The following is a 22,750-nucleotide window of genomic DNA, read 5'->3' on the forward strand; positions in this document are numbered from 1 at the left end:
AGTACAGACAGTCAACGAACTGTTCGAGAAGCCTTCGCAGACGTTCTTCGTCGTTTACCGCTTTCGCCGCTGTATCGTAAAAAAACCTTTAAAGAGCATGCGCTGAGTGAAAGTGATCTGGCTCTTTAATTTATCTGACGCCGTTTACCGGACGGACTGAGATCTGTAGCTTTTATTTAAGCGGGTTAAAGCGACCACGAGAAACGGACGCCCAGGGTGAAAAAATCCATTACACCCTCTGTTTTGTCGCAGGTTTGGTGACGTCCAATAATCGACTTGCTGTGAAGTCTCCGGGGCCGAGGCCTAGAGACATTTTTTTTGTAACGGGCGCTATAAAAAAAATTGGTGTCGATGCTTAACTACATTTAAGGTGCCCGTTTTGACCGGATGTGAACCAATGAAGCACTTTATACTGTAACTGAAGCTTTAACGGTGGGAAACGTTAGCCAGCTAATTAAAGCTACTGCTAACTGCCAGCGAGGAAGTGAGGAACGAAAAAAAATGACATCTCGGAGGTAAGCGGGGGCTGTCTGGAAAACAATGTCTGCTGATAATGCTAGCTGAGTCTGCTAACTTTAAGTGAACTCAGCTGTTTGGATCTTGGTATGTCGGTAGACAGTCAATGAGAGTTCCGACGTTTCTGGACAGACAGAAATAGGTAGTGTAGGGCTGCTTCATTTAGCGTTACACCGGCAACTTAAGGCAGTCTCAACTTGTTAAGTAAACAGCGCTGTAACATTTGTACAGAACATACAAAGCTAAGCTGTCCACAAACTGTAGTTACTAATAGATAAAGTTCAAGTTAACCAACTCTGCTACAGCTGCTGTTAACAGATGCATCTTGCTGGATTGATTTGTTATGGTTTGAGCTGCTGTCCAAGTCAAACCAGCTGTATTTACAAATAACTGAGCATAAGACACCCCATATTGGTACAAAAATTAACGAGTCATTTTAACGAGAAAACGGGAAAACAGCAGGAGTGCATCAGAATAACGGAAATGAAGTACTTTGACGTTGTAGATATGTGCAGAGTAGGAAGAAGTCATAGCAGTTTCAACATTTTAAGTAAATTAAATTCCTTAGGTAATAAATGTAACGCGTTAAAAAGTCATCGTTAGCGAGTGGAATAAATATATTTCACATAGATGGTGCACAGAACACAGACTTCTTGTACAGACGAGAGGCAAAAGATGAAAATAATATTCACAGGGAGGCAGAGGCAGGAGATGACCACAATGGACGCATGAGTGAAACAGGCAGGCAGTCTTTTCGGGGGAGTGCAGGGTGGCAACTTGTAGAAAGAGCGCAGTCAGCCTCTGAATGTCTTTACTGGAATATACAGAGTTGGATAGAGAGGAAGTGAAGAAAGACAGAGACAGTGTGGCTCTTTTTTACCCTTGGTTCCAAATGAGTCTCATTGTCAGCAAGCATCCTGTGCAATAATACCAGAAACATTATAAGAGAGAGACAAGACTCTCAAAGGAATCCTTTATTGAAATCTAGGCAAGAAATTTTTAACAGCAAGGATGGTGATTGGAGTATAACTTCCCCAGTGGCCTTTTGAAATCCTCATTAATGTGTAAGTCATTGACACATTTAAGCTGTTTTAATCAGATTTAACTTTCATGTCCAGGTGAGCATTAAAATTAAACTTGATTGATACTTCAAAATGCCCAGATAAGTGAGTGGAGATGAAACTACATGCTTTTAGAAGAACTTTGATAATACTGTCTCTGAATAGTGGATTGAAAATTGCAAATAATCAAGTTTTAAGCAGTTAATTCATAATTTTGAACACCTCTTAGTACTATAATTGACCATCCACTCTGAGTTATGTCATGTTGTTGTTGTGCAATGTATGGATTTTTGGCAAAAAGTTCACACAATGCACTATATAATGAGTAAAAATGAAATGCATGTACTTAACAGTAAGTCTAAATTGTTAGTTTACTTGTCCTCTTTTAGGTGGTTTCACCCCAACATCACAGGTGTGGAGGCTGAAAACCTCCTGCTGACTCGTGGAGTGGACGGGAGCTTTTTAGCCAGACCCAGTAAAAGCAATCCAGGAGACTTCACGCTCTCAGTACGGTAAGTGACGTTACACATGTTTGTACAAAGCACCATACTCCAGAGGTGCATCCCTAGTGTACTGTGGGATTGTGAAAACTAAACAGTGTTGCTGGAGCAAACATTTGGACATTGAATAATCTGTCTGCTGATCCAATGTTTTGTTTTGTTTTTTTGTTTTTTTTCCCCTCCCTTTTAATGATCTGGATGCCTTTCTTTGACTTTATAACAGAAGAATTGTTTTGCATTACCCTTTTACAAGTTAGATTAAAATAAAAATAAAACAAAACATTCTTGCTTGTGAAACAAGTAAGGAAACAAGGAACATACAAAGTTGACTGTCAGAGTCAACTTTACAGAGGTTTGCTTTGATATTTTGGCTATCCCTGTGGTGTGCATTAAGAGTTTTAAAAACCATTACAATACAGGAAGCAATGGATGAACTGTGATTGTTCTGCTGTTTTAATAAAATGTGCTTTTGCACTTTATAAATAATTTTTACAAATCAACTTGAGAAAGACTATGAGCTCTGTTAAGGTGATCAAAGTAAATTTTGAATGGTTGGACATTTCAGTATTGCCAGCCTTTAGGTTTTTCCTAATATTTTTTTTTATTTATTTTTTTGTGGCTTGGTCACAGATGCTGAAGGACTTTCAAAAGACAGGAGTTATACAGCATTATCCCTTCGACTGGAAGAGAAAATATAAATGGATTGAATGAGCAACAAATCGTTTAATTTTCACTTTACATATATTATCTCTTTTTATTATCTCTTTCTCTTTATTCTCTCTTTTTTTTTTTTTTAAACTAAAATTTTGCAAGAGTGAAATAATTTACTGGATTCTTCTGTTTTATGATCTGCATAAAGCAAGATTTAAGACACACTTTTTGTAGGACAGTGTAGTTTCACAGCAAAATTGTCCTACCTACTTTGCTTTCAAATAGAACCACATTCGTGGTTCTATTTGACTAATCTATTGGACTAATCAGTATTTCAGCAGTAACAGTTAGTCAAAAGACTGTGGAACTTGAATTAGGTTTTGATAAATCCACAGAGAATTATCCCTCAGTTCTGTAGGATGTTTTAGTCTATTCAGTATAATTGTCTGTTTTCCACGCTCTGCCCACATCACATTCGTTTCCAGGAGCAGCAGGCAGGTGTTTTGAGTGAACAAGCACAGATAAACCCCTGCAGCACATTAGGTACCCAGCACTAAACTAACAAGCAGTCAAAGTTGGAAACTAGCACATCTACATCTAGCAGCTTAATGGCCAGATGGTTCACTTAGGAGCTGGTGCAGAGCAAGCCTGAGAGTAAATATTAGACTTATATTTAACAGGTGGACACAAACATGAGTGGAAAAGAGTAATAGCTTTGCTTGGTGTGTGAAGAGGGAATTGTTTAAGTAATAACATGATACAATATGTCTGTATTAGTTCTTTATGTTCTGTCCCTTGCAGCATAATTGGACTATTAAATTGTTGTCTTTCCTTTACAATTTTGGACGATAGTGAGAAATCCAGTATTATCTGAAGAAGGCAAGACCAGTGTTTGCTGATGCAAAAAACCCAAACAGCTTTGTATTTTTCTCTTGAGGCCTGTCAAGTCATAAATTCTATTTCAAGATAAAGTATCATTAAGTCAGTTTGGCTGATGTAGCCAGTGTTATTTTTGAAACAGCCACATATTTCATCTCTACGGTCTCTCATCTTGCACCATATTTACTTCCTATGGAAACAAAACAAATCATGCTTCTCGTGTGGAAACTGACATTTCCACAAGGACGCTAGTTTAAATCAGCGTGTCTTGTCCTTTTTAAAAAAATTGTTTTTATTTATTTATTTATTTTAAACTAAGTCACTGACAGTTATTGAGCCGCATATCTGACACAAGTTCTCCTTTTTTCTATTTTCTGTGTTGATGGCAGTCACCTATAATTACTCAACAGTTAGTCTGGTTTGTATCACCAAAAAACATATGCCAATAGAAATGATACCTATGGTGTTACACAGTGTTAAACTGATTATCACTTTGCTAATTTTGTATCATTTCTCGCTCTGCATCAGAAGGGCTGGAACAGAAACAAACCTAAGGGTTGTTTCAGTTCAGTTAATATAATGTCGTGCCTGTAACAGTTTCCTAAAGTTGGTGACAGTATAAAATTTTGTGTTCTGTTTGAAAGACGAAAGCTGGAGGCACAGAGTACCTCCATAGAGTAGTTTTCATTATCACCTAATGTCCTGATTGATTGAGATCCAATGAATTACTTCATCTGAAAAATGTCATAAAATCTTGTTTTTTCAGATCAAAAGAACTAATTTTCACAAGTGAGAAATACTGTGAACATCTTAATCTTGGGGATTAATCATGGTCAGATTGATTGCCTATAGCTTTCTGTACTTTCATGACGCCATCTCCTCTTAAAGCTGACACTCACAACACTGTCATTTGTAGGTTCATCCTGTTTGTTATCAAGTTACAGCTTAATGTAACTTCTGTGATTCAAGAGCTAAGAGGCAGTTTATATCCTGTCTGCAACTTTTTGCAAAGTAATCATCTTCTGTTTATACATTTTTTTTAATTAAATTAATTCAAATTAAATTAAATGAATTCAATTTCATTTATCTAGTGCCAATTCACAAGAACACCTACCTCATGGCATTTTATATTGTAGGGTGAAAACATCCACCTGCCACAATCATTTGTGAGTGAGGGGAAAGAGAAGAGTGCAGAGGGAAATGGAACAAAAGACACATATGGGAGAAAGATTAAGAGTTTAGTAATTAGTAATGATTTGAATGCAGTAGTAGTGAGTGATGAGTAAGGTGCTGAGTGCGTCATGGAAGTCCTCCATCAGCTTGTTGTGGCATAACTCACCATTAGCTCCAGTTATGTTTTCTTTTCACATAACTGGAGCTAATGGTGCTCATTTTTATTTTATTTTTTAACCCTCCCTAACCCTTTCCCCAAAACTGATTATTAAAGCTATTTTTTAAAATAAAATATTCAGTCATATAATTGAAGACAGAAGAGGGCAGTGAAGAGTGAAAAACAGACCAGTTTTGTGTGTACAAAAATGGACAGAACATGGTGGTAGAACTAAAATAATTAGAGAAAAACACGCTGAAAAATTCTGCAAATTTTATGACTTATAATATAACTTATAATATGTAACATAATATTTTGGCTGTTTAGCTTGTATCTGAGCTCAAAATATGAGTAAAAAATGGATCATAGGCCAGTTGTTCCTACATTTGTAACCTGATGATGATCTTTCATGTGATAGTAACATAAATGTTTGTGCTGTTCTGCAGGCGAAATGGAGCAGTCACCCATATTAAGATCCAGAACACAGGAGATTACTATGACCTTTATGGCGGGGAGAAGTTTGCCACACTTGCAGAGCTGGTGCAGTATTACATGGAACATCATGGACAACTGAAAGAGAAAAACGGTGATGTTATTGAGCTGAAGTATCCACTCAACTGTGCAGATCCCACCTCAGAGAGGTAAGTGTTAATGTTCATGTAATATTTTTTGTGGCAGAAAAGTTCTAAAAAAAAACAAACTCCAAATGAGTTGTCAATAATTTCTGAACACCTTGTATATTTTGTATATTAAATTTACATAAGACCATTTTGGACACAGGTGTTGTTTTTTTTATTTTTTATTTTTATTTTTTTAAACTATTTGATAACACTATAGTTGCCAGTTCAATTCACACTTAAACAGTAAGTAAGAACTATAAGCTTCAGATTTTAATGTTATGTCTTTTATCTTTGATAAGCTGTGCTTGCTTCAAGTTAACTAAGGCAGATCTTGCCGTTTACATAATATGAGAGCACATCTCTGTTACGTGATATATTCTACTACCTTCATATTTTCCCATTGCAGATGGTTCCACGGACACCTGTCGGGCAGGGAGGCTGAGAAGTTGCTCACTGAGAAAGGCAAGAATGGCAGTTTCCTGGTGAGGGAGAGCCAGAGCCATCCGGGAGATTTTGTTCTATCGGTCCGTACTGGAGATGACAAAACAGACAGCAGTGACAGTAAACCTAAAGTCACTCATGTCATGATCCGCTGCCAGGTAAGATCCAGATTTTGTACACACTCCGTGTGTTTTCCACACCTAAACTCTGCCTCTTAGTTTGTCTGAATTCTGTGCATCATGTAGCATGCAGGTATACCAGCAGCCACCCAAGTATATTTAGAAATTTAGTTTATCCTTTTCCATCTTTCCAAGGGTAGCAGATTTATTAGTTGACTTTTTTTTTTTTTTTTTTTTTTTTAAAAAGCCTTGCTAACCAGCTAGCCCTGGCCCTTAATTATTCTTAACTTTTGGCTGCTTAACAGGCCAGACTGGTGTTGTGGCATTACTCAGTATTACTTAGTTGCCTCTTCAAAATCATGACATGGATTACCTAGATTTTTTCTTTTTTGTAATGAAAATTTCAAGTTCAGAAGCAGAGTACTTTCTTAGAAAATACTTTTTAATAATACCCAGTGGTATAGCTGCTGCTACCCAAGGTGGATAAGCTAGAAGTTGTGTTGCAGTCACTCATTTTCTATAATATAGAGTTTTTGCACATTACTGAAAGCAACAACATCTCAGTATTTTAAGACAAGATATTCAGTCAATTAACATACCTTGTAAAATTTCACCTAGGTCTTGAGGACTGTATACATAGATATGAATTGGTTGTATACAAAAGACATCTGTATCTTGATTCTGGTAACATAAGGCTAGTCTGTTTTTAATTATATTGCTGATGTACCTGTGTCCTTTTGCTCAGCATGACCTGAAGTATGATGTGGGTGGAGGGGAGAAGTTTGACTCCCTCACAGACTTGGTAGAGCACTACAAGAAGAACCCTATGGTTGAAACTCTGGGCACTGTGCTTCAGCTTAAACAGGTTTGACCCATCTCCTGTAGCCATGTGTTCCCAAGCATTTGTGCCTATATTACCTGCCTCAGAATCTGTTCAGTTGTAAAGGAAGAGAAACATTGGAAACATTTCCTGATTTGTTTCTCTTCTGACTCTTGGTCTTTGCAGCCTCTGAACACTACCCGTATTAACGCAGCAGAGATTGAGAGTCGAGTTAGGGAGCTTAGCAAACTAGCGGAGGCAACAGACAAGGTCAAACAGGGATTCTGGGAAGAATTTGAGGTGAGTGGTCCTACGTTTGTGTTAATTTTTATTATTCGTGTACTTTTGTATTATCGACATCTTTAAAAATGAAAGTAAATAGTCATAACTTTATTACATATTAAATGTCCATCACGCCACTCTTGTGTTAATCTATGCACGGTCTGAAGCATGTGTGTGGGAATGTATGTGAATGTTTTACTGTTATATCTTATTAGTATTTTAAGTATTCTATCTATTTTATTTATTGAATTTTATTGTTTTATTTATATTTTGATATTGCTAGGGATGATGCAATGATCGGGGACCATTCTTAATTTCGTTGTTCTCATGACAATGACAATAAAGATTCTGATTCTGGATGTGAAGTGAACTGCCTCCTGTTGCTCATGCTTTCATGCATATCTATTTTATGTGCAGACAGTTTAAAATATGGACATAGCTTCTGTAGCATTTTTATGCCATTGTGAAGCCTCATACTTGCATAGACATGGAGTTATAGTGAATGAAGTGAAAGACTTCATTATTTGTCTGCAAAGATAAATTTATAACCATAAATTAGGTGAAGTTAGTGAAAACCGGGTTCTGTTTACATGATAAATTTTTTTTGGTGTCACTATAATCAATGAATAATCATAGGTAATTGTGATCTTAATATTTAACCAAATAATTGTGATAAGGATCACCGTGGAGCCCTAATTATAAAATTGACAGCTGACTAAAATTAATAGTGTTGGACATTAACTGTAAATTAGTGTCATGGATCACAGTAGCCAGTGAAATAATTTAGCAAGCTAGCGAATTAGCTTTTCTACGTACCGTACATGATTTCAGGAGGAATAATGTTAGCAAGCAAATTGCAGTTAGTTGCAACCTTATGCCTGTACTGGCAACATACAGTAATGTAAGCTAATAAAGTAATTTGAAAATGGCAGACTTTGGAATTAGCTGACCTTTTCTACTCAAGATAGTATTTGTTTATATACGATTTCATGTGATTTGTCTGCATCAGCGATAGTTGTATTCACTAACATTAACCAGAAGAGCGATAGGTTAAGGGTTTGAGTCTTGCTATGTATTGAATTTCCTGTTAATGTTGACAATAATTTTCTCCTGAAGGCCAAATCTCGTGTTCGCAAGGCTTCACTCAACAAATATGCCTAGTGTCGGCTAACTTCAGCTTGCCTGCTAAGGCTAACAAATAACTTGACACCTAACATAATGTGGCATGATTGTTGATGTCAGAGTATTTCAGAAACTGCTCATTTACTGGGTTATTTCCCCCAGAAAACCATCTCTGGATAAAGTGTGATTAAAAATTTTAGAAATCTTGGTTGGAAATGGCATTTTAAAATGTGACTCTCCTCTTTTTTTCCTATTCAGACCTTACAGCAACAAGAGTGCAAGTTGCTCTACAGTCGCAAAGAGGGCCAGAGACCAGAGAACAAAAACAAGAACCGATACAAGAACATTCTGCCTTGTAAGAAAATCACTCATTTTTGTCTATAAAAACCCTCCAGTTTAACTGCTCAAGGACCTCCTGAAGGGATTTTTGAGGCAACTAACTACTGATTTTATTTCCATTTCCAGTCGACCACACACGCGTGGTGCTGAAAGACGGGGACCCAGATGAGCCAGGCTCTGACTATATCAACGCCAATATCATCATGGTAGTATCCACTGTCATGGTAAACTCATGTCATCTTTGGGACACACATTGCACACACTGCATATGTATGTGATAGTATGTAGATGGCTTCATATGTCAACTTTCACTCACGCCGCTATTCATCAGCCTGTGTGATCAGTCAGTTTGTGTTCTTGTTTGCTGTATTTCTCAGTTGCTGATTGTGTCATGCTTATGTGTGTTTATGCAGCCGGATTTGGACTCAAAGTGTAATCAAGGCACCAAGGTGAAGAAGAGCTACATTGCCACTCAGGGCTGTCTACATAACACCATCAGTGACTTCTGGAGGATGGTTTTTCAGGAGGACTCTCGAGTCATCGTCATGACCACCAAAGAGGTAGAAAGAGGGAAGGTAAGCAAAGCGACTGATCACGGAACTGCAATTCTACCTTAAAGGTTAAGATACTATTTCAAGATGTGCCGTTTTTGTGTGCTGCTCAAATTCTTAAAATAATTAATCTAAGCAGACAATATGGTTGATTGTCAGGGATAAACACCATTGTTAACAAATTCTAAACTGTTAGGTCATTAAGCTTGAGTTAGTATTTTATTAAATAAAAATAAGTTAATTAGTAATGTTTATTAATTTGTTAACAGTTTGAAACTACCTTTAAAGTTAAAGCACCAAAACTGCATGACAGGTTTATCATGGTTCAAGCTGAAATGCACTGATCACAACTTTAACCCTGCATGTTTAGAAAATATACTTAAAAGTTCCCAGTGTCTTTAAAAAAAAAAAAACAACCCCCCCCCCCCCCCCCAAAAAAAACAAAGGTAAAGAACTTCTGTGAGACACTATCAACGCTCCTAAATTGACGTGTTTAAGATAAAACAAGATAGATGCCATCCCAAAAGTTGGAAAATCCTTTTACAGCAGCCAAAATGTCATACACAACCCATGAGAAAATATCTTGACAGTAAAACGACTCAATAAGTTAAATATAAAATTAGAATGTAGAGCACAGTAAACAAAATTAAATAAAGATGCACCAAAGGGAACAACAGAATAGAATGCCATGCAAAAAGTTGAGTATAATACAATTAGAACCACAATAAGAAAAATGTACAAATACAAAAAGAAAAACTACAAAACTTCAAAATTTTATACAAAAGTTCAAAGTAAAGGATATAGTGTGGAAAAAGTAAAAAAACAAAAATAGTCAACTTCCTGATAACTAGCTATCTTAGCTAATATTAGCAGTAACTTCTAGTATGTGAAATTTCCATGTATGTATGCATGTATGTTTCCTTTAAAAAAATTAAAATGTGTTTAACATATTTACAGAAAATATCGACATTCACAGGAACTTCAAATGTTCTACTATTACTACTGATGAATATGTAATGTGTAACTATGTGATTGTGTTTCAACAGAGTAAGTGTGTGAAATACTGGCCAGACGTGTCAGCGCTGAAGGAGTATGGGGCTATGCGTGTTCGCAATGTCAGAGAGACGTCTGCACATGACTACATCTTAAGAGAACTGAAACTTTCCAAAGTTGGACAGGTAAGTTGTTTGTTTGTATGAAAATATACTGTGCAAATCTAACATGATGATTGTTTGAAAAAAAAAAAAAAAAGTTGTTATCCATCATTGAAGTTCACTGCAATAAATGCCAAAAATTACTAAAGATGACAGATTTAAAACCTGTTCAAATCCCATGAACCCCTTTGATTATGGACTCTTTGTTTTTTGTTGTTGTTTTTCAGGGCAACACAGAACGTACAGTTTGGCAGTACCACTTTAGGGCCTGGCCAGATCATGGAGTCCCCACTGACCCAGGTGGTGTACTTGACTTCTTAGAAGAGGTCAACCTTAAACAGGAGAGCATATTGGATGCTGGGCCAATAACGGTACATTGCAGGTACCTCAAATTCCACAGTCAGAACACTTTATCATTGATAATGAAAGAGATATGGTTATTCAAAGTCTTGTTTTTCAGTGCAGGGATTGGGCGGACAGGAACCTTTATAGTGATTGACATCCTAATAGATGTGATCAGAGAAAAAGGTGAGTACACATGCACTCTGTGGCCACTGTAGCACCAAGCTCACAATTCTCCATATTTTCTTCTGCATATTTTCTTAGTCTGTAAATGCATTTCTTTTTCTTTCTTTTTCTTTTTTTTTTTTTTTTTTTTTCCCAAAATTGATTTTTGTTCCAGGCTGCATACATATTAATGTCTGCTCTGAGTCTGAGCATTTTAAGTGTGATTGTGAGGACAGATATATATTTGGTGAAATAATTAAATAACTTTGTATTTAATTTAATGGTACCTGTCCTGCACTGTATCATGAATTTATTTTATCTGTCAACCTTAACCTCTGTCACAGTCAGGGGCTAGGGCTAACACTGATCTAGTCAAAACTTACTTTGGCCTAGGGCCAGTTCTTTCATTGGTTGCTTCTTAATAGCAACTACACAGTTTGTGCTTGCATACTTGCCAGTTTCTTGCCAGTACTTGAAACGAACACTCAGCAGTCTAGACGTGTGAGGATGATGTCTTATACACGTCTACATAACTCTCTGCTTATCCAAGAAAAAACACACACAGATTACATGTTTTTTGTTTTGTTTTTAAAATTCTACTAGACTTCAAAAACTTATAAGAGACAACTGATGTTTAGAATAAATAATCTAAGCTTCGTTGCTCCCTTGTCACAAAGGGTTGCTACAGCAGGTAGCTCCTCATATTTGATATTAGCAGAGTTTTATGCGAGATGAACCTTCCTGATGCAATCCCACAGAGTACTTGTATCTCCCCTTTTGCTTGCCGAGTTGTTTCATTAAAAATATATATAATTTGATCATTTCTGGAGAATGTAGTCCAAATGTTTCTGCACTCATGCCTGGATGTCATGAGTGCCTGGTCAGCTGATACCTTGAGAGATAAGGGGACTGTTATGTCTCATATTTTCAAATACGTCGAAGCGCTTTTCCAGGTTCTCTTGAAAAAGTGACCAGCTGTTTGAAGATTACGCTATTACATTGTCATCAACAAAAATGTGCATATTTGGTTTCCCTGATTTATAAACTCTATAAAGAATGGTGTTTGGGACAAGATCTGGACTGCAGTCTGGAGTCTATTTTTGACTATGCAAAATGCATTAAATTTGTTAAATTATTTATTTATTTTTCCTGGTGCAGGAGTGGACTGTGACATTGATGTGCCGAAGACCATACAGATGGTTCGTTCTCAGCGTTCTGGGATGGTGCAGACTGAGGCACAATACAGATTCATCTACATGGCTGTACAGCACTACATAGAAACATTGCAGAGGCGCATAGAAGAAGAGCAGGTACGCAGCACTTTGTTTTTTATTTTTCACCTCACTTCTACTCACACTTATACCATTCATCTGCTTTCTCCTCCACAGAAAAGTAAGATTAAGGGACGTGAGTACACAAACATTAAGTACTCTTTGTCTGACCTGACTGGAGGAGAGCAGAGCCCTCTGCCTCCTTGCACTCCTATTCCTACTCCCACCTGCACAGAGTAAGTGCCTCTTAAATGACCTGTGGCATTTAAACCCTTGTAAAGAAAGCATTGACAGTTTCTTGTTGATTTGTATTTGTTGTCAGGATGAGGGAGGACAGCTCCAGGGTGTATGAAAATGTGGGGCTGATGCAGCAACAGAAGAGCTTCAGATGAGATTCACCTTTTGATACCAGTGCTCTATCAGCTCCAGGTAAATCCATGAAGAACATACGGAGAGAACTGTCATAGCTTTAAATGAGAGGAAGCTGATCTAAAAAACAAAAATACAACCAGTTCTGCTTGTCAAAGAGAAGGAATTAGAAAAAGACAGTTGTCTACAGTAGTTAAAACAATAAAGGTCAGTCTTTATAGCATTAAATACAGAGTTATTGTTAATTAAGGAGAAAACAACAAAACTAGCTTTGATTAACTTTTACCTTTTTAGATTACCTAAAAAAAAATTAAATATTGTGTTCTAATCTTTTGTAGTTTATATATAGCTGAGAAGAAGGTTAAATTTACTGAAGGGAAATTTAAATTATAATAATGGAAAACATTTTTTAAATTATTATTATTATTATTATTATTATTATTATTGTCACTTAATGCATGAGCTGACATTGTGATTAAGTAAGCACACCTCAAATATCCATGTAACATCTCTGACCATTTCTGCTAAAGACTTGTAATCTGTTTCCTTATTTGGAAGATGAAAAGTGCCAGTCCTTTTTTTCTTTTCTTTCCTGCATTTTTTCATACCTACTGTTAGTACATTAAATGTCAAGCAATCAAGTTATTAAGTGGGGTCATTTATCTTTCTCATACCTACACTGTTTCTGTTATCTGTACCTAATTGTTCTAATGCTCTTAACTATGTTTTTAAATCATTTTAAGCACAAAGACATTCCACAAGATCTTTATTCCATTTTTAGAAACCTGCACCTTCCTCTGAAAACTTAACAACTTGTTCGTCCTCACAGAGATCAGTCCTAGAGATAAAGGCTTTTGGATAACTGAGCTATAGGCTTTGTCAAAATGTTGTTGAAAACTGTAGGTTTGTTCATGGTGTCCCCTGCTGCTCTGTTTTTTCAGTTGTTAAACCACATGTAATTCAGGATATCTCTGAATCGTGTTCTAGTCTGTTAACCAATCACTACTGCATCAAAACTACGACATTACAATTTAATCTTGATGCAGGTTTAATATTCCAGGTAAGAAAATTCATTCACTTTACCTGGAAGGAGTGTTTTCAGTAGGAGAAATTTTTTCATCATTCATTCAAGTGACTTTTGTCAGTGGGATTACAATGCAGTGATTAGTGGAAAATTGCAATAGAATTAAAGTATGTAATGTTCAAAACATAAATATTTCCTTGAAGCATAAATGATCCTACACGTTTCCTATGAAACAATAACAAGTTGTACATTTTCAATGTTTAAGTGTTCCCTTTCAGTCATTTAAGAGTTAAAATGCAAATAATTAGTTTAACTGACTGATATATCTGACTAGAGAAAAGAAGCAATGTTTAAGCAGTGCCATCCAATGTTTCACCTCAGGATTGTGCTGATATGAAAATGCTACAACTGAAAATTGCCAGTTTGTCACAATGCATGTAAATAATCCTCAGTGCATAAATAACATCTTGCACCCCCCCCACCCCCCACCCTCCACCCCACCCCTATCTAACACAGACCAGTATTGCATCCAGACAATCAAATTAAATCAAGTTTGTTTGTTTTTTTCTTTTTAGGATCTTGATACCTGACAGTTTTTTCGCCAGCCACACCTTGAAGCCTGAGACTTGACCATAATGATATGGAACAATGGGGGAAAGAAAACAAGAACACACACACACACACACACACACACACACACACACACACACACACACACACACACACACACACACACACAAGATACGAGGGAGACCAGAAACTGGGGTTCCCCTCCTGTTCTTGCTTATTCTTAAGTGAACAATTTCCCTCTAGTTGAATTCTAAACCACTGTGATCGTCAGAAGAGCCTTTGAGAAGCCTAACATGCTAAATCTACTACTAAACCACAGTTTGGGTTTAGGCTTTGTAAATCTCACTGCAAAAAGGGCTGCCAACAGCGAGCACCCTCCTCAGAGGGAAAAGAACCTAACTAATCTTTGCTCATCTCTCATTCTTCTGTGTAATTTTTTTTTTTTTTTTTTTTTAATTAACCAAAGGAAAGTGAAATTGATCGTTTGTAGATGGAAGTGAAGAGTTTACTGAAAAAGGCCTGTGCCAAACCCACACATAATTTTATTCACATTTTGCACCTAGTTATACAGTCTTTGGGCTCAACAAAAGTGGGGGAAAAACTTCCAGTGGTTTTTACTGTTGATTTGTAACTACACAAATTAATTTTTCTGTGGCAAAAACACCTCAAAGAGAAACAAAAATTCAGGTTCTTGGGAGTGTAATTAACTTCTTTGTCTCCTAGTTCACGAGTTTAGTACGCTTTCATTAGGATTAACAGTGTTGGTTAATCATTCCAGAGCTCAAGCCGAATGTCCTTAATGCTGCACTTTGAATTGGCAGCATTAGTTTCAGTTAAGCCTTGATTCATCTGGTGGATTTATGAATCTGGATTTTTGGGAGGAGTTTCCTGAAGCTATGCACTTATGTTGCAAAGTCAGGATGTTGACATATTAGGACTTCAGGGGAGTCTCTGTATGTCATTTGCAGGCATTGCCATATGCTGATGGCTGCCAAAAAGATGTCTCTTTTTTTTTTTTTTTTTTTCCCCTTTTTTTTGTAAGTGCATTTTCCCTTTTTTTATTATTCTTTTCTTGTTAAAGATAAATGCCTTTATATACCATTGCCTATTTTGAACACCACATGTACTTAAGTTTAAAAGTTTGTTCTAGGAAGTAATCACACATCAGTTTTGGTAGTAGATAAATTGTTATGGTTGTGGTCAGTTGGATTCAGGAGCTTATACACACAAACAAACATTCACACATTTTATAGGAGAGTATTTTCTGGTCTTTCTTTTGTGTGTCAATCAAAGTGAACAGTTTTATTGGAATACTTTGACATTTTGGAGAAAAACAATCATTTACTCCAGATAATACGATGGATCCCACTCTCACATCTGTAAACTATGAAGCTATAGCTAGTAGCTATTTGTTTAGCTTAGTTTTGCTTAGAGACTGAAAACGAGGGAACGGCTATATTAAATCTACTTAAAGGTAAATCAATAAAACAAATATTCGGATTAATAGTATTTGTATACATGTTTAATGACATCACTATTCTAAATTATCTGTAAAGAAACGTACTTTCGTTCTATCAAATCCATAAAACCATGCTGATTTTAAGTTACACATTGGACTTATGAAAAGTACTTGTGTTACTTTTTCTATATCTGCTAATGTCTGGATGCTCTTTATTCTCAGATAATAGTAATAGACACCTGGTTCAAATTGACCCGTATTCTTTTTGGTTTGTTCACTTTTACGTAACTTGTGATGTTTATTGTAGAGTCTGCATGGAGCAGCTATCAGGTCCTCCTTAGGCCCAGCCGGGTATATGAAAATTGTATTGTTATCATGTAACTTACTAATATTTACCATTTGGCATCGCATGCAAAATAAAAAAAGGGTTTTTAAAGATGTCATCACTTTTGTAGATATTCACCAATTTGATCTCATAATGGCACTACATGAGTATCCTCAGGGAAATTTGAATGTACCTTGCATTCAAGATTAGCACCAAATTTAATGGCTGTTCATCTGTTAGTTACTGAGATGATTTAAGTCTGGACTAAGGCAGTGGACTGACTGATTGAAATTGCCATCTATAGTGCAGTGCTCGAAGGATGACTAACATCACCTTGAGGAAGCGTATGGTGGAAGCGATTCTTGACTGTGCTTATACAGACTAGCCTTATGCTAAGCCAGCTTTATATTCAAAGTGCAGATATGAGAGTGGAATCTTATCAGCTAACAGTAAGAATTGAAAATGTATTTTCTTAAATGTCACTGTTTCTTTATCTTCACGATCAGCTTCAATATTAGGATAGTCACTTTTTTCAAACATGTGGCCTCAGTATTTTGTCAAGCATTGTCAGTTTCTGCACATTTGCTTACCATCACTACGCCTTGAGAAACTGCAGTTTTGCGATTGAACTTGCTGTAACAGTGCTGACTCAGAATCTCTCCTTTTGAGAAAAAGGAAGAAGCAGCTTGCCTTGTGAATAGTTCTCCGTAACCACTGATTTTGGACTGAACAGCTTCTTTCTGTGATTTAAAAAAAAAAAAAAAAAAAAAAAAAAAAAATCATGACATCAGTGTTTCCGGGAGCTGCTTCCTCTCATTGGAGGACTCTGCAAATATGTGGCTGCTCCACAGCAAGTGTTCTTTGGAACATCTCCCGTGTAAACGCCATCATCTGACTGAGATCTTCTGTAGTGTGGTGTACTGTATGCAGTTTTTATCGTTGAATGGTTGACTTTGTACCTGCCTAATGTTTTGTGGAATGTGTGCTTACAGTGTTTTTGTGTGTGTGTGTGCGTGTGCGCGTGTGTGCGCGTGCGTGTGCGTGCGTGCGTGCGCTGTGACATTGTGGCTGCTGACGGCCATACTTGTTCTAAGTTACATTCTTGGCTTTGTTTTTTTTGTTTTTGTTTTTTCTCCCTGAGATGATAAAACTGCTTTCCATTTATCATGTAAGCAATTTAGATACATAGGCATACGCATAGAAGGCGAGTCTATGTGTATGTGATGGCTATTAAAAAGAAACAAACCAACTTAACAGTGCTCTTTAGTTCCACCGCCGTTCAAGAACCCATAACACTTAAATGTGAATACTTTCATCCTTAACATCCTGAACAAAAAAAACAAACAAAAAAAAGGTGATCGCAATGCAAACAAAATCTATTTTTTAAATTGTACATGAGTTCCAGGTAGAGGAGAATGTACTTAAACATATCTACTTGCCAATAAAATATACTGTATGTATATTCCTGCAGCTTTCCTCCTCTGGCATGGGGAGGAACCTCTCACAACGCTTAAAGGTTTATTGTATGACTTTCAATGCAGTTAACCATGTTAACTTCCTTAATTAACAATAAATGGCTGATAAATGCCTCATTAAGTCATTGTCTGTCTTTTTTTTTTTTTTTTTTTTTTTAGCGAGAAATATTAATCTAAAATTATACTGATAGTCCAAATTGATATGCTTGGTGAAATTTAAGCACTGAAAAGTGTGATAAACTTGAGTTGGCCAAGTAAGAAGCAAAAAGGGGAAGCTGCTTTAAAAGTTAAAGTTTGTTTTGTTTCCTGTTTGGACGTTTAATCGTATACTAATGTTGATGTAGAGGTTTTGTCTTGGTGCTGACACTTGTTCACAAGAATAGTGCAGTGCCTGCATAAATGGTTACTTAATTGTCAGCTGGAAATTAAAATATCACATGGACATCACATGCTGGAACCATAAAGGTTTTAGCCTTGAGGATGACACAAACTGTTGCAAAGTTATGCTAAGCAACACTAATACAGGTGAATCTGCAGAAACATGTTCAGTTACTTCAAATTGACTTCATGCTGCATTCATCTAGGATTCTTCCATACATACATGCTGCTTGACTTTTTCTGGATCAACGTGGGGGCTATGGACGCTGGTGCAGACTTTCCTGCATGTTTCTCACACAGTACGCTGTTGTTCTCAGCTTCCTGGTCTTTGCTATTGGTTGTGACCAACTGGGATTCTGGGCTTGTGAGCTCTCATCACCTCATCAACACTCTGGATAGGTTGCTAATCTGTTGCTGGGCTAAGATGTGGCGAGAGACAATTTTGGAGTCATTAGAGAACCTGCAGTTTTTTGTCTAGACTCTCTGCTCCAGAGTTTACTGCTATTTTTTCACATATATTTAATTAGTATACATAACTGCACTGTTTACCAAATGTGTTGAAATTATGTAATCAAGCATGAACATCAATGCCAGCTCCATACTCTAGTTGAAGCATCAAATTTGCTGCTGATAACTCCAGGGTTGGTGTTGTGGACAAGACTGTTCTAAACTGAACCAGATTAATTGTGACATGAATGGAACTGCAATGCAAATTAAGTTGTACCTTAGTCATAAAAGCCATTAAACCGTCAATTATGAAAACATAATGGATGAAGAGTAAAAGTTGCGGAGCGGCAACTAACTGGAGCTCGAATGTCAGCAGATGAGCAAAAAAAATAAACATTTTCAAGTGTTCATCAAAGTGTTAGTTTGCAAAGAATGAGTGAAGTATTTAAGTAAAGTCAAATCAAATCACTTTTATTGTCACGTCACATTACTGGTACACTGGTAAAGCACACGTAAGTGAGATTCTTTTGTGCAAGCTTCACAAGCAACAGTGGTGTGCAAAAATACAAGAAACGTAAGAAACAAGCCGAATGTGAGAATTATGAGAATAATGTGTCGGCTGACAACTGATGGATAAAGTATCAAAGTTAATAAAGCTGAATAGTTTTTGTTATCGCTGTAAGTGGCACTGTTACAAACTGTTGGTTATGTGGTGTAATCTGTTGCAGTGTGTGAGAGAGAGTTTGTCCATGTTTTCATGATTTATGCTCATAACACACAGCTGGAAACATGCACAGATGGATTCCATTTATAGTAATTAGAGAAAATGTGTCTTTTTCAATTTTAATGTGACCAGTTAAAGAAATGTTATTGTTGGAGTTAAATGTGCCTCTCACAATCAACTCTCAAACCCCTTTTGTTGTATAATGCATGATTGGCATAACCTCTTGAGATCTTTAAGACTTAAATATTATTGTATAGGCTATAAATAGACTTTTTTAGGCTAATCTCATTTACCTCAGAGGGCAAGGCTTAATAAAGCTGACATGAGCTCAGTGCTTAATGAGTAAAACAGCTTTTAGATAGAGAGAGGGCGTGATATTAACTGAGGAGTACCAACCAAAATAACAACAAAGCAATTTCACAGTTGTTGAAAAGTATGTATTCAATTCAGCATCTATCCCAGCTATCACAGTATGGGAGGGCAGGTCGCCAATCTGTCACAGGAGCAGATTACTTTAGACAATTTTAAAAAGGTCAAAACAGTCTATCTCATTGGAAGCAAAACATAAAGAAATGAAGGGTGATTTAATACTTTTTGCACAATTTTTTTTGCACAAAATTTCTGTTAAGCCCTGATCAGCTTATTTAATCTTTTGAATTTTGGGTCATGACATATGTCCAACATCCTCCTGCAAATATTTCTTCTGTGGTCCCATTAGCAATTGATTCTCAGTTAAAATAAGCTTAGTTTAGCTGTAATGCACAAATTATTTAATTTACTGTGTGAAGAAAGATTGGTTAATAAAAAGCAGCAAAAGATATATATATATTTATCGCACAGAAGAGAGAAGTGAAATGACAAACCGCTGGAGAGTCACGGACAGCTCAGAGGGCAGAGGTATCATGTCGGAGCTCTGTCAGTTTCTAAAGATGTTTGTACAGGGTGTGAAGAGAGAGGCTGCAGAGGAAGAGAGCAGCAGCAGAAGCCCCACTCTACCAAAGAAACACTTCAGACTGTGAAGCCTTTTCTGGAGAACCTATTTTCTCAAGACTTTAATAGTTTTAAGACTTTGGCACTGCTTCTATGAACTGCGTTGGACATTTGTCGCGGCTGTGACTGGAAGTTGAACCAGGCACATCTATTGTAGAGCCAACTGTAAATTGGTGCAAAATGGACTAAGGATCCATAAAGACAGTGCCAAGTGTAAATTATCCTCTGCTGCATGTTAGCCATCAACAAGAATTAACAAAGTGGTAAGTATTATGTAATGTTTAAGGTTGTCTCTAAAATGATGTCCGAAAATGTTGGAAAACATCTTGAGGTTTTAACTTTTATTGTTGCTTTTCTGCCTTTTGTTTTAAATGCTTTAAATCTAAGAGCTACTGGCAAATCTGATGAGGGTGTGCCCACACATCATCTAAATCACAGAGCTTTAGTCCCTCTCGTACTTGTTTGAGTTTTGGGATCAGTCGCACCAGTTCATCCAATGTGATGGCACTAATAGACAGGGAGAAAATAATACATGAATTCAGTCTGAATGAAGACATCATGCCAAATATTTTTTGACAGCAAAATCTGGAACAAGGTTGGGTTTGATAGTTTTAGTTATAAAACTATCTTGAACTATGAAAAGTTAAGTGTGACCTACTTAGCTCCCACTGATTTTGTTTAGTTTATATGTTTTTTGTTTTATGCCAGCTTTTCATTTAAAGGTTTCCAGTTCTGGTCTCTTCACTGTGCTGTGCTCCACCACTCCTGCAACCTAGAACTGGTCTAGTAACTTTTATATAGTGTCTTACAGTGACATATCTCTCAATCTCTTTCCCTAAATATTCATTTTTATTTTCACTATATACGATGTAGGTTTAGATTTTCCCTCCTAAATTGTGATCGTCTCCGCCAGTCGATCTGCTGCTTGTGTGTGTGTTTCTCTTTGTGTTTTTTTTTTTTTTTGGCTCCTCCTTTATGTCTATGTGTGTTTTCCAGTGTGCCAGTTTATAGGCGTCATCAGGCCAGAAGGTCTTTCCCACGCTGAAGCCAGCCATACCTGTCTTCCTTCTAGATTCCAGGTGCTGCTGATCACTTTCGCAAAGTGGTTACTAAACTGTTTGACTGAGCTTGAGTCAACGCTGGATCGTTCAGTTACTGAGTTAGTGAAGTCCCAGTTCTGAGTGGAAATAGTCTGTGTGTTTTTGTGAGTTCACCAAACTGATCTCTACACCTTGTCTTGTTAGGAACTTGGAGAGGAGTGTGTCATGGGATTGGAGCATTTGTAAATATCAAGTGTTGGAGTTGTTTGCCTGTCACACCACGGAGCACGGAGCGGGAGTTGGGAGCACGTTCACGGAAACCACTTCTTTGAAAGCTGTTTCACGATTGTTTACATGTCTCACTGTAAATCAAACGCACTGTCTTTGATTGGAAAGTCCTGCATTTGGGTCCTGTTCTCACCACGCACCTTGACATAAATAATAAACACTTTGATTTAGAAACTGCATTTTGTGTTTAGTTGTGTTATCATTGTCTAATATTTAAATTTGTTCAATGATCTGAAACACTTTTTTACACCAATGTATGTACGTAAAAGTTCTGTTCAAAAACCATCAACAGAATCATTCCAACAATGTGAACCTGAAGCTGTCACTGCAACTCTACTAATGCCCAGTTTGTAACAACAGACATGATGCCTCATGCTACAAAACAGCCCTAAGAGATGCAGTTAAATGCGGCCTCAAAGTCCGAAAACACACACACATATTGACCAATTGGGCAAACTTGTCGACACTGTTCTTCAGAGGATAAAGTGCTGGTGCCGTGTTCCACCACCAGACTTCCAAACAATGTTGCAGAGATGTGCAAACCAGGAAAGAACAAGAGCCTTATGGCCATTTTCAGAACTTTTTTTTAAATTGTAATTCTAAGAATCGTTTGGCACATGGTGTTTTGGAAATGTAAATAATGATCAAATGATAACTACAACAGCAATAATAATAATAATAATAACATTAATGGTACTAAGAGTTATATGATTACTACATTTTTAAGAATTACCGGACTACATATTTATTATATAGACTATATAGTACATAAAATCAAAATTTGCATGTTTTATGTAACTGAAATGTTTAATTATGTGGGTTAAAGAAAATATTACAGTTACAAAGTATATTTATATTAAACATGTTTATACTTACTGCATTTGATGTACTTTAACCATGCGGAATGTAACTCCTGCATTTGTGTAATTATGCCACCCCACTTGATTTCCATGCCACCCTAAGAAAATTTCTTTAGATCTGCCCCTGGTAGTGGATGAGACCTCAGAGATGATGACTAGGATTGGAACATCTGTCAATCAATATGGTAATGCCCATAACTCAATTATCCAGGTGGATGAGTTATAAAAAAGTTGATCCAACGTGTTGGCCCTGGAGTTGTTATAAAGGAAACTATCCTTAGAGGCTAAGATTTTGTTTGATGTCATGTCATAAAAATGCTTTTTAAATCCTGTAATGATAGACATTTCAACATGAAAGTTTAGAGGGGACTGAATCTCATTTGCACCCAGCCTCAACTGGTACCTAGACGAACTGCAGTAAGGCTTAATTTTTCATCTCCAGAGGCTGCCCTTTGTTTCCACAGTGTTGCAGATGAATCAGAAGAAGTGCAGTGTCTAGCGTAAAATTACACACAATTAAAAAGTGCTTCATTAAACACAGTCTAAATAATAAATCACCTAGTTCCTAATCTGTTTAAAGGGTTCCTTGTCTCCTTGCTCCTGGGTGTCTTTGCTCACCCAGACGCTTCTCTGACATC

The 22,750-nt window shown here is 36.8% G+C and overlaps 1 protein-coding gene across 3 annotated transcripts; it reads left to right on the forward strand.

Moving 5' to 3' along the window:
- The first annotated feature begins 37 nt into the window (after positions 1-37).
- On the forward strand, positions 38-21,431 carry ptpn11a (protein tyrosine phosphatase non-receptor type 11a). 3 transcript variants are annotated; one of them, XR_015130445.1, is made up of 17 exons: positions 38-515; positions 1,967-2,089; positions 5,384-5,578; positions 5,964-6,156; positions 6,863-6,982; positions 7,124-7,237; positions 8,600-8,696; positions 8,807-8,904; positions 9,094-9,255; positions 10,278-10,409; positions 10,613-10,767; positions 10,846-10,913; positions 12,051-12,202; positions 12,281-12,399; positions 12,486-12,592; positions 20,921-21,083; positions 21,169-21,431. XR_015130445.1 is itself a non-coding variant. In XM_086301520.1 (16 exons), exons 1-15 carry the CDS (start codon positions 502-504, stop codon positions 12,553-12,555), a joined length of 1,812 nt encoding a protein of 603 aa, XP_086157646.1. In that variant the 5' UTR covers positions 38-501; the 3' UTR covers positions 12,556-12,592; positions 14,132-16,819. The 3 variants fall into 3 exon arrangements, 2 of the variants coding, with proteins under 2 accessions (XP_086157646.1, XP_086157647.1); XM_086301520.1 differs by lacking the exons at positions 20,921-21,083; positions 21,169-21,431 and adding an exon at positions 14,132-16,819; XM_086301521.1 differs by lacking the exons at positions 20,921-21,083; positions 21,169-21,431 and adding an exon at positions 14,132-16,819 and having other exon boundaries at positions 8,807-8,886.
- Positions 21,432-22,750: the final 1,319 nt, after the last annotated feature.

Source organism: Aulonocara sp. 'chitande type north' Nkhata Bay, linkage group LG7 (genome assembly GCF_057382095.1).
Source record: "Aulonocara sp. 'chitande type north' Nkhata Bay isolate Kocher_YH1m ecotype deep benthic linkage group LG7, A_spYH_male_GT1.1, whole genome shotgun sequence".
In the NCBI taxonomy this organism is placed as follows: Eukaryota; Metazoa; Chordata; class Actinopteri; order Cichliformes; family Cichlidae; genus Aulonocara; species Aulonocara sp. 'chitande type north' Nkhata Bay.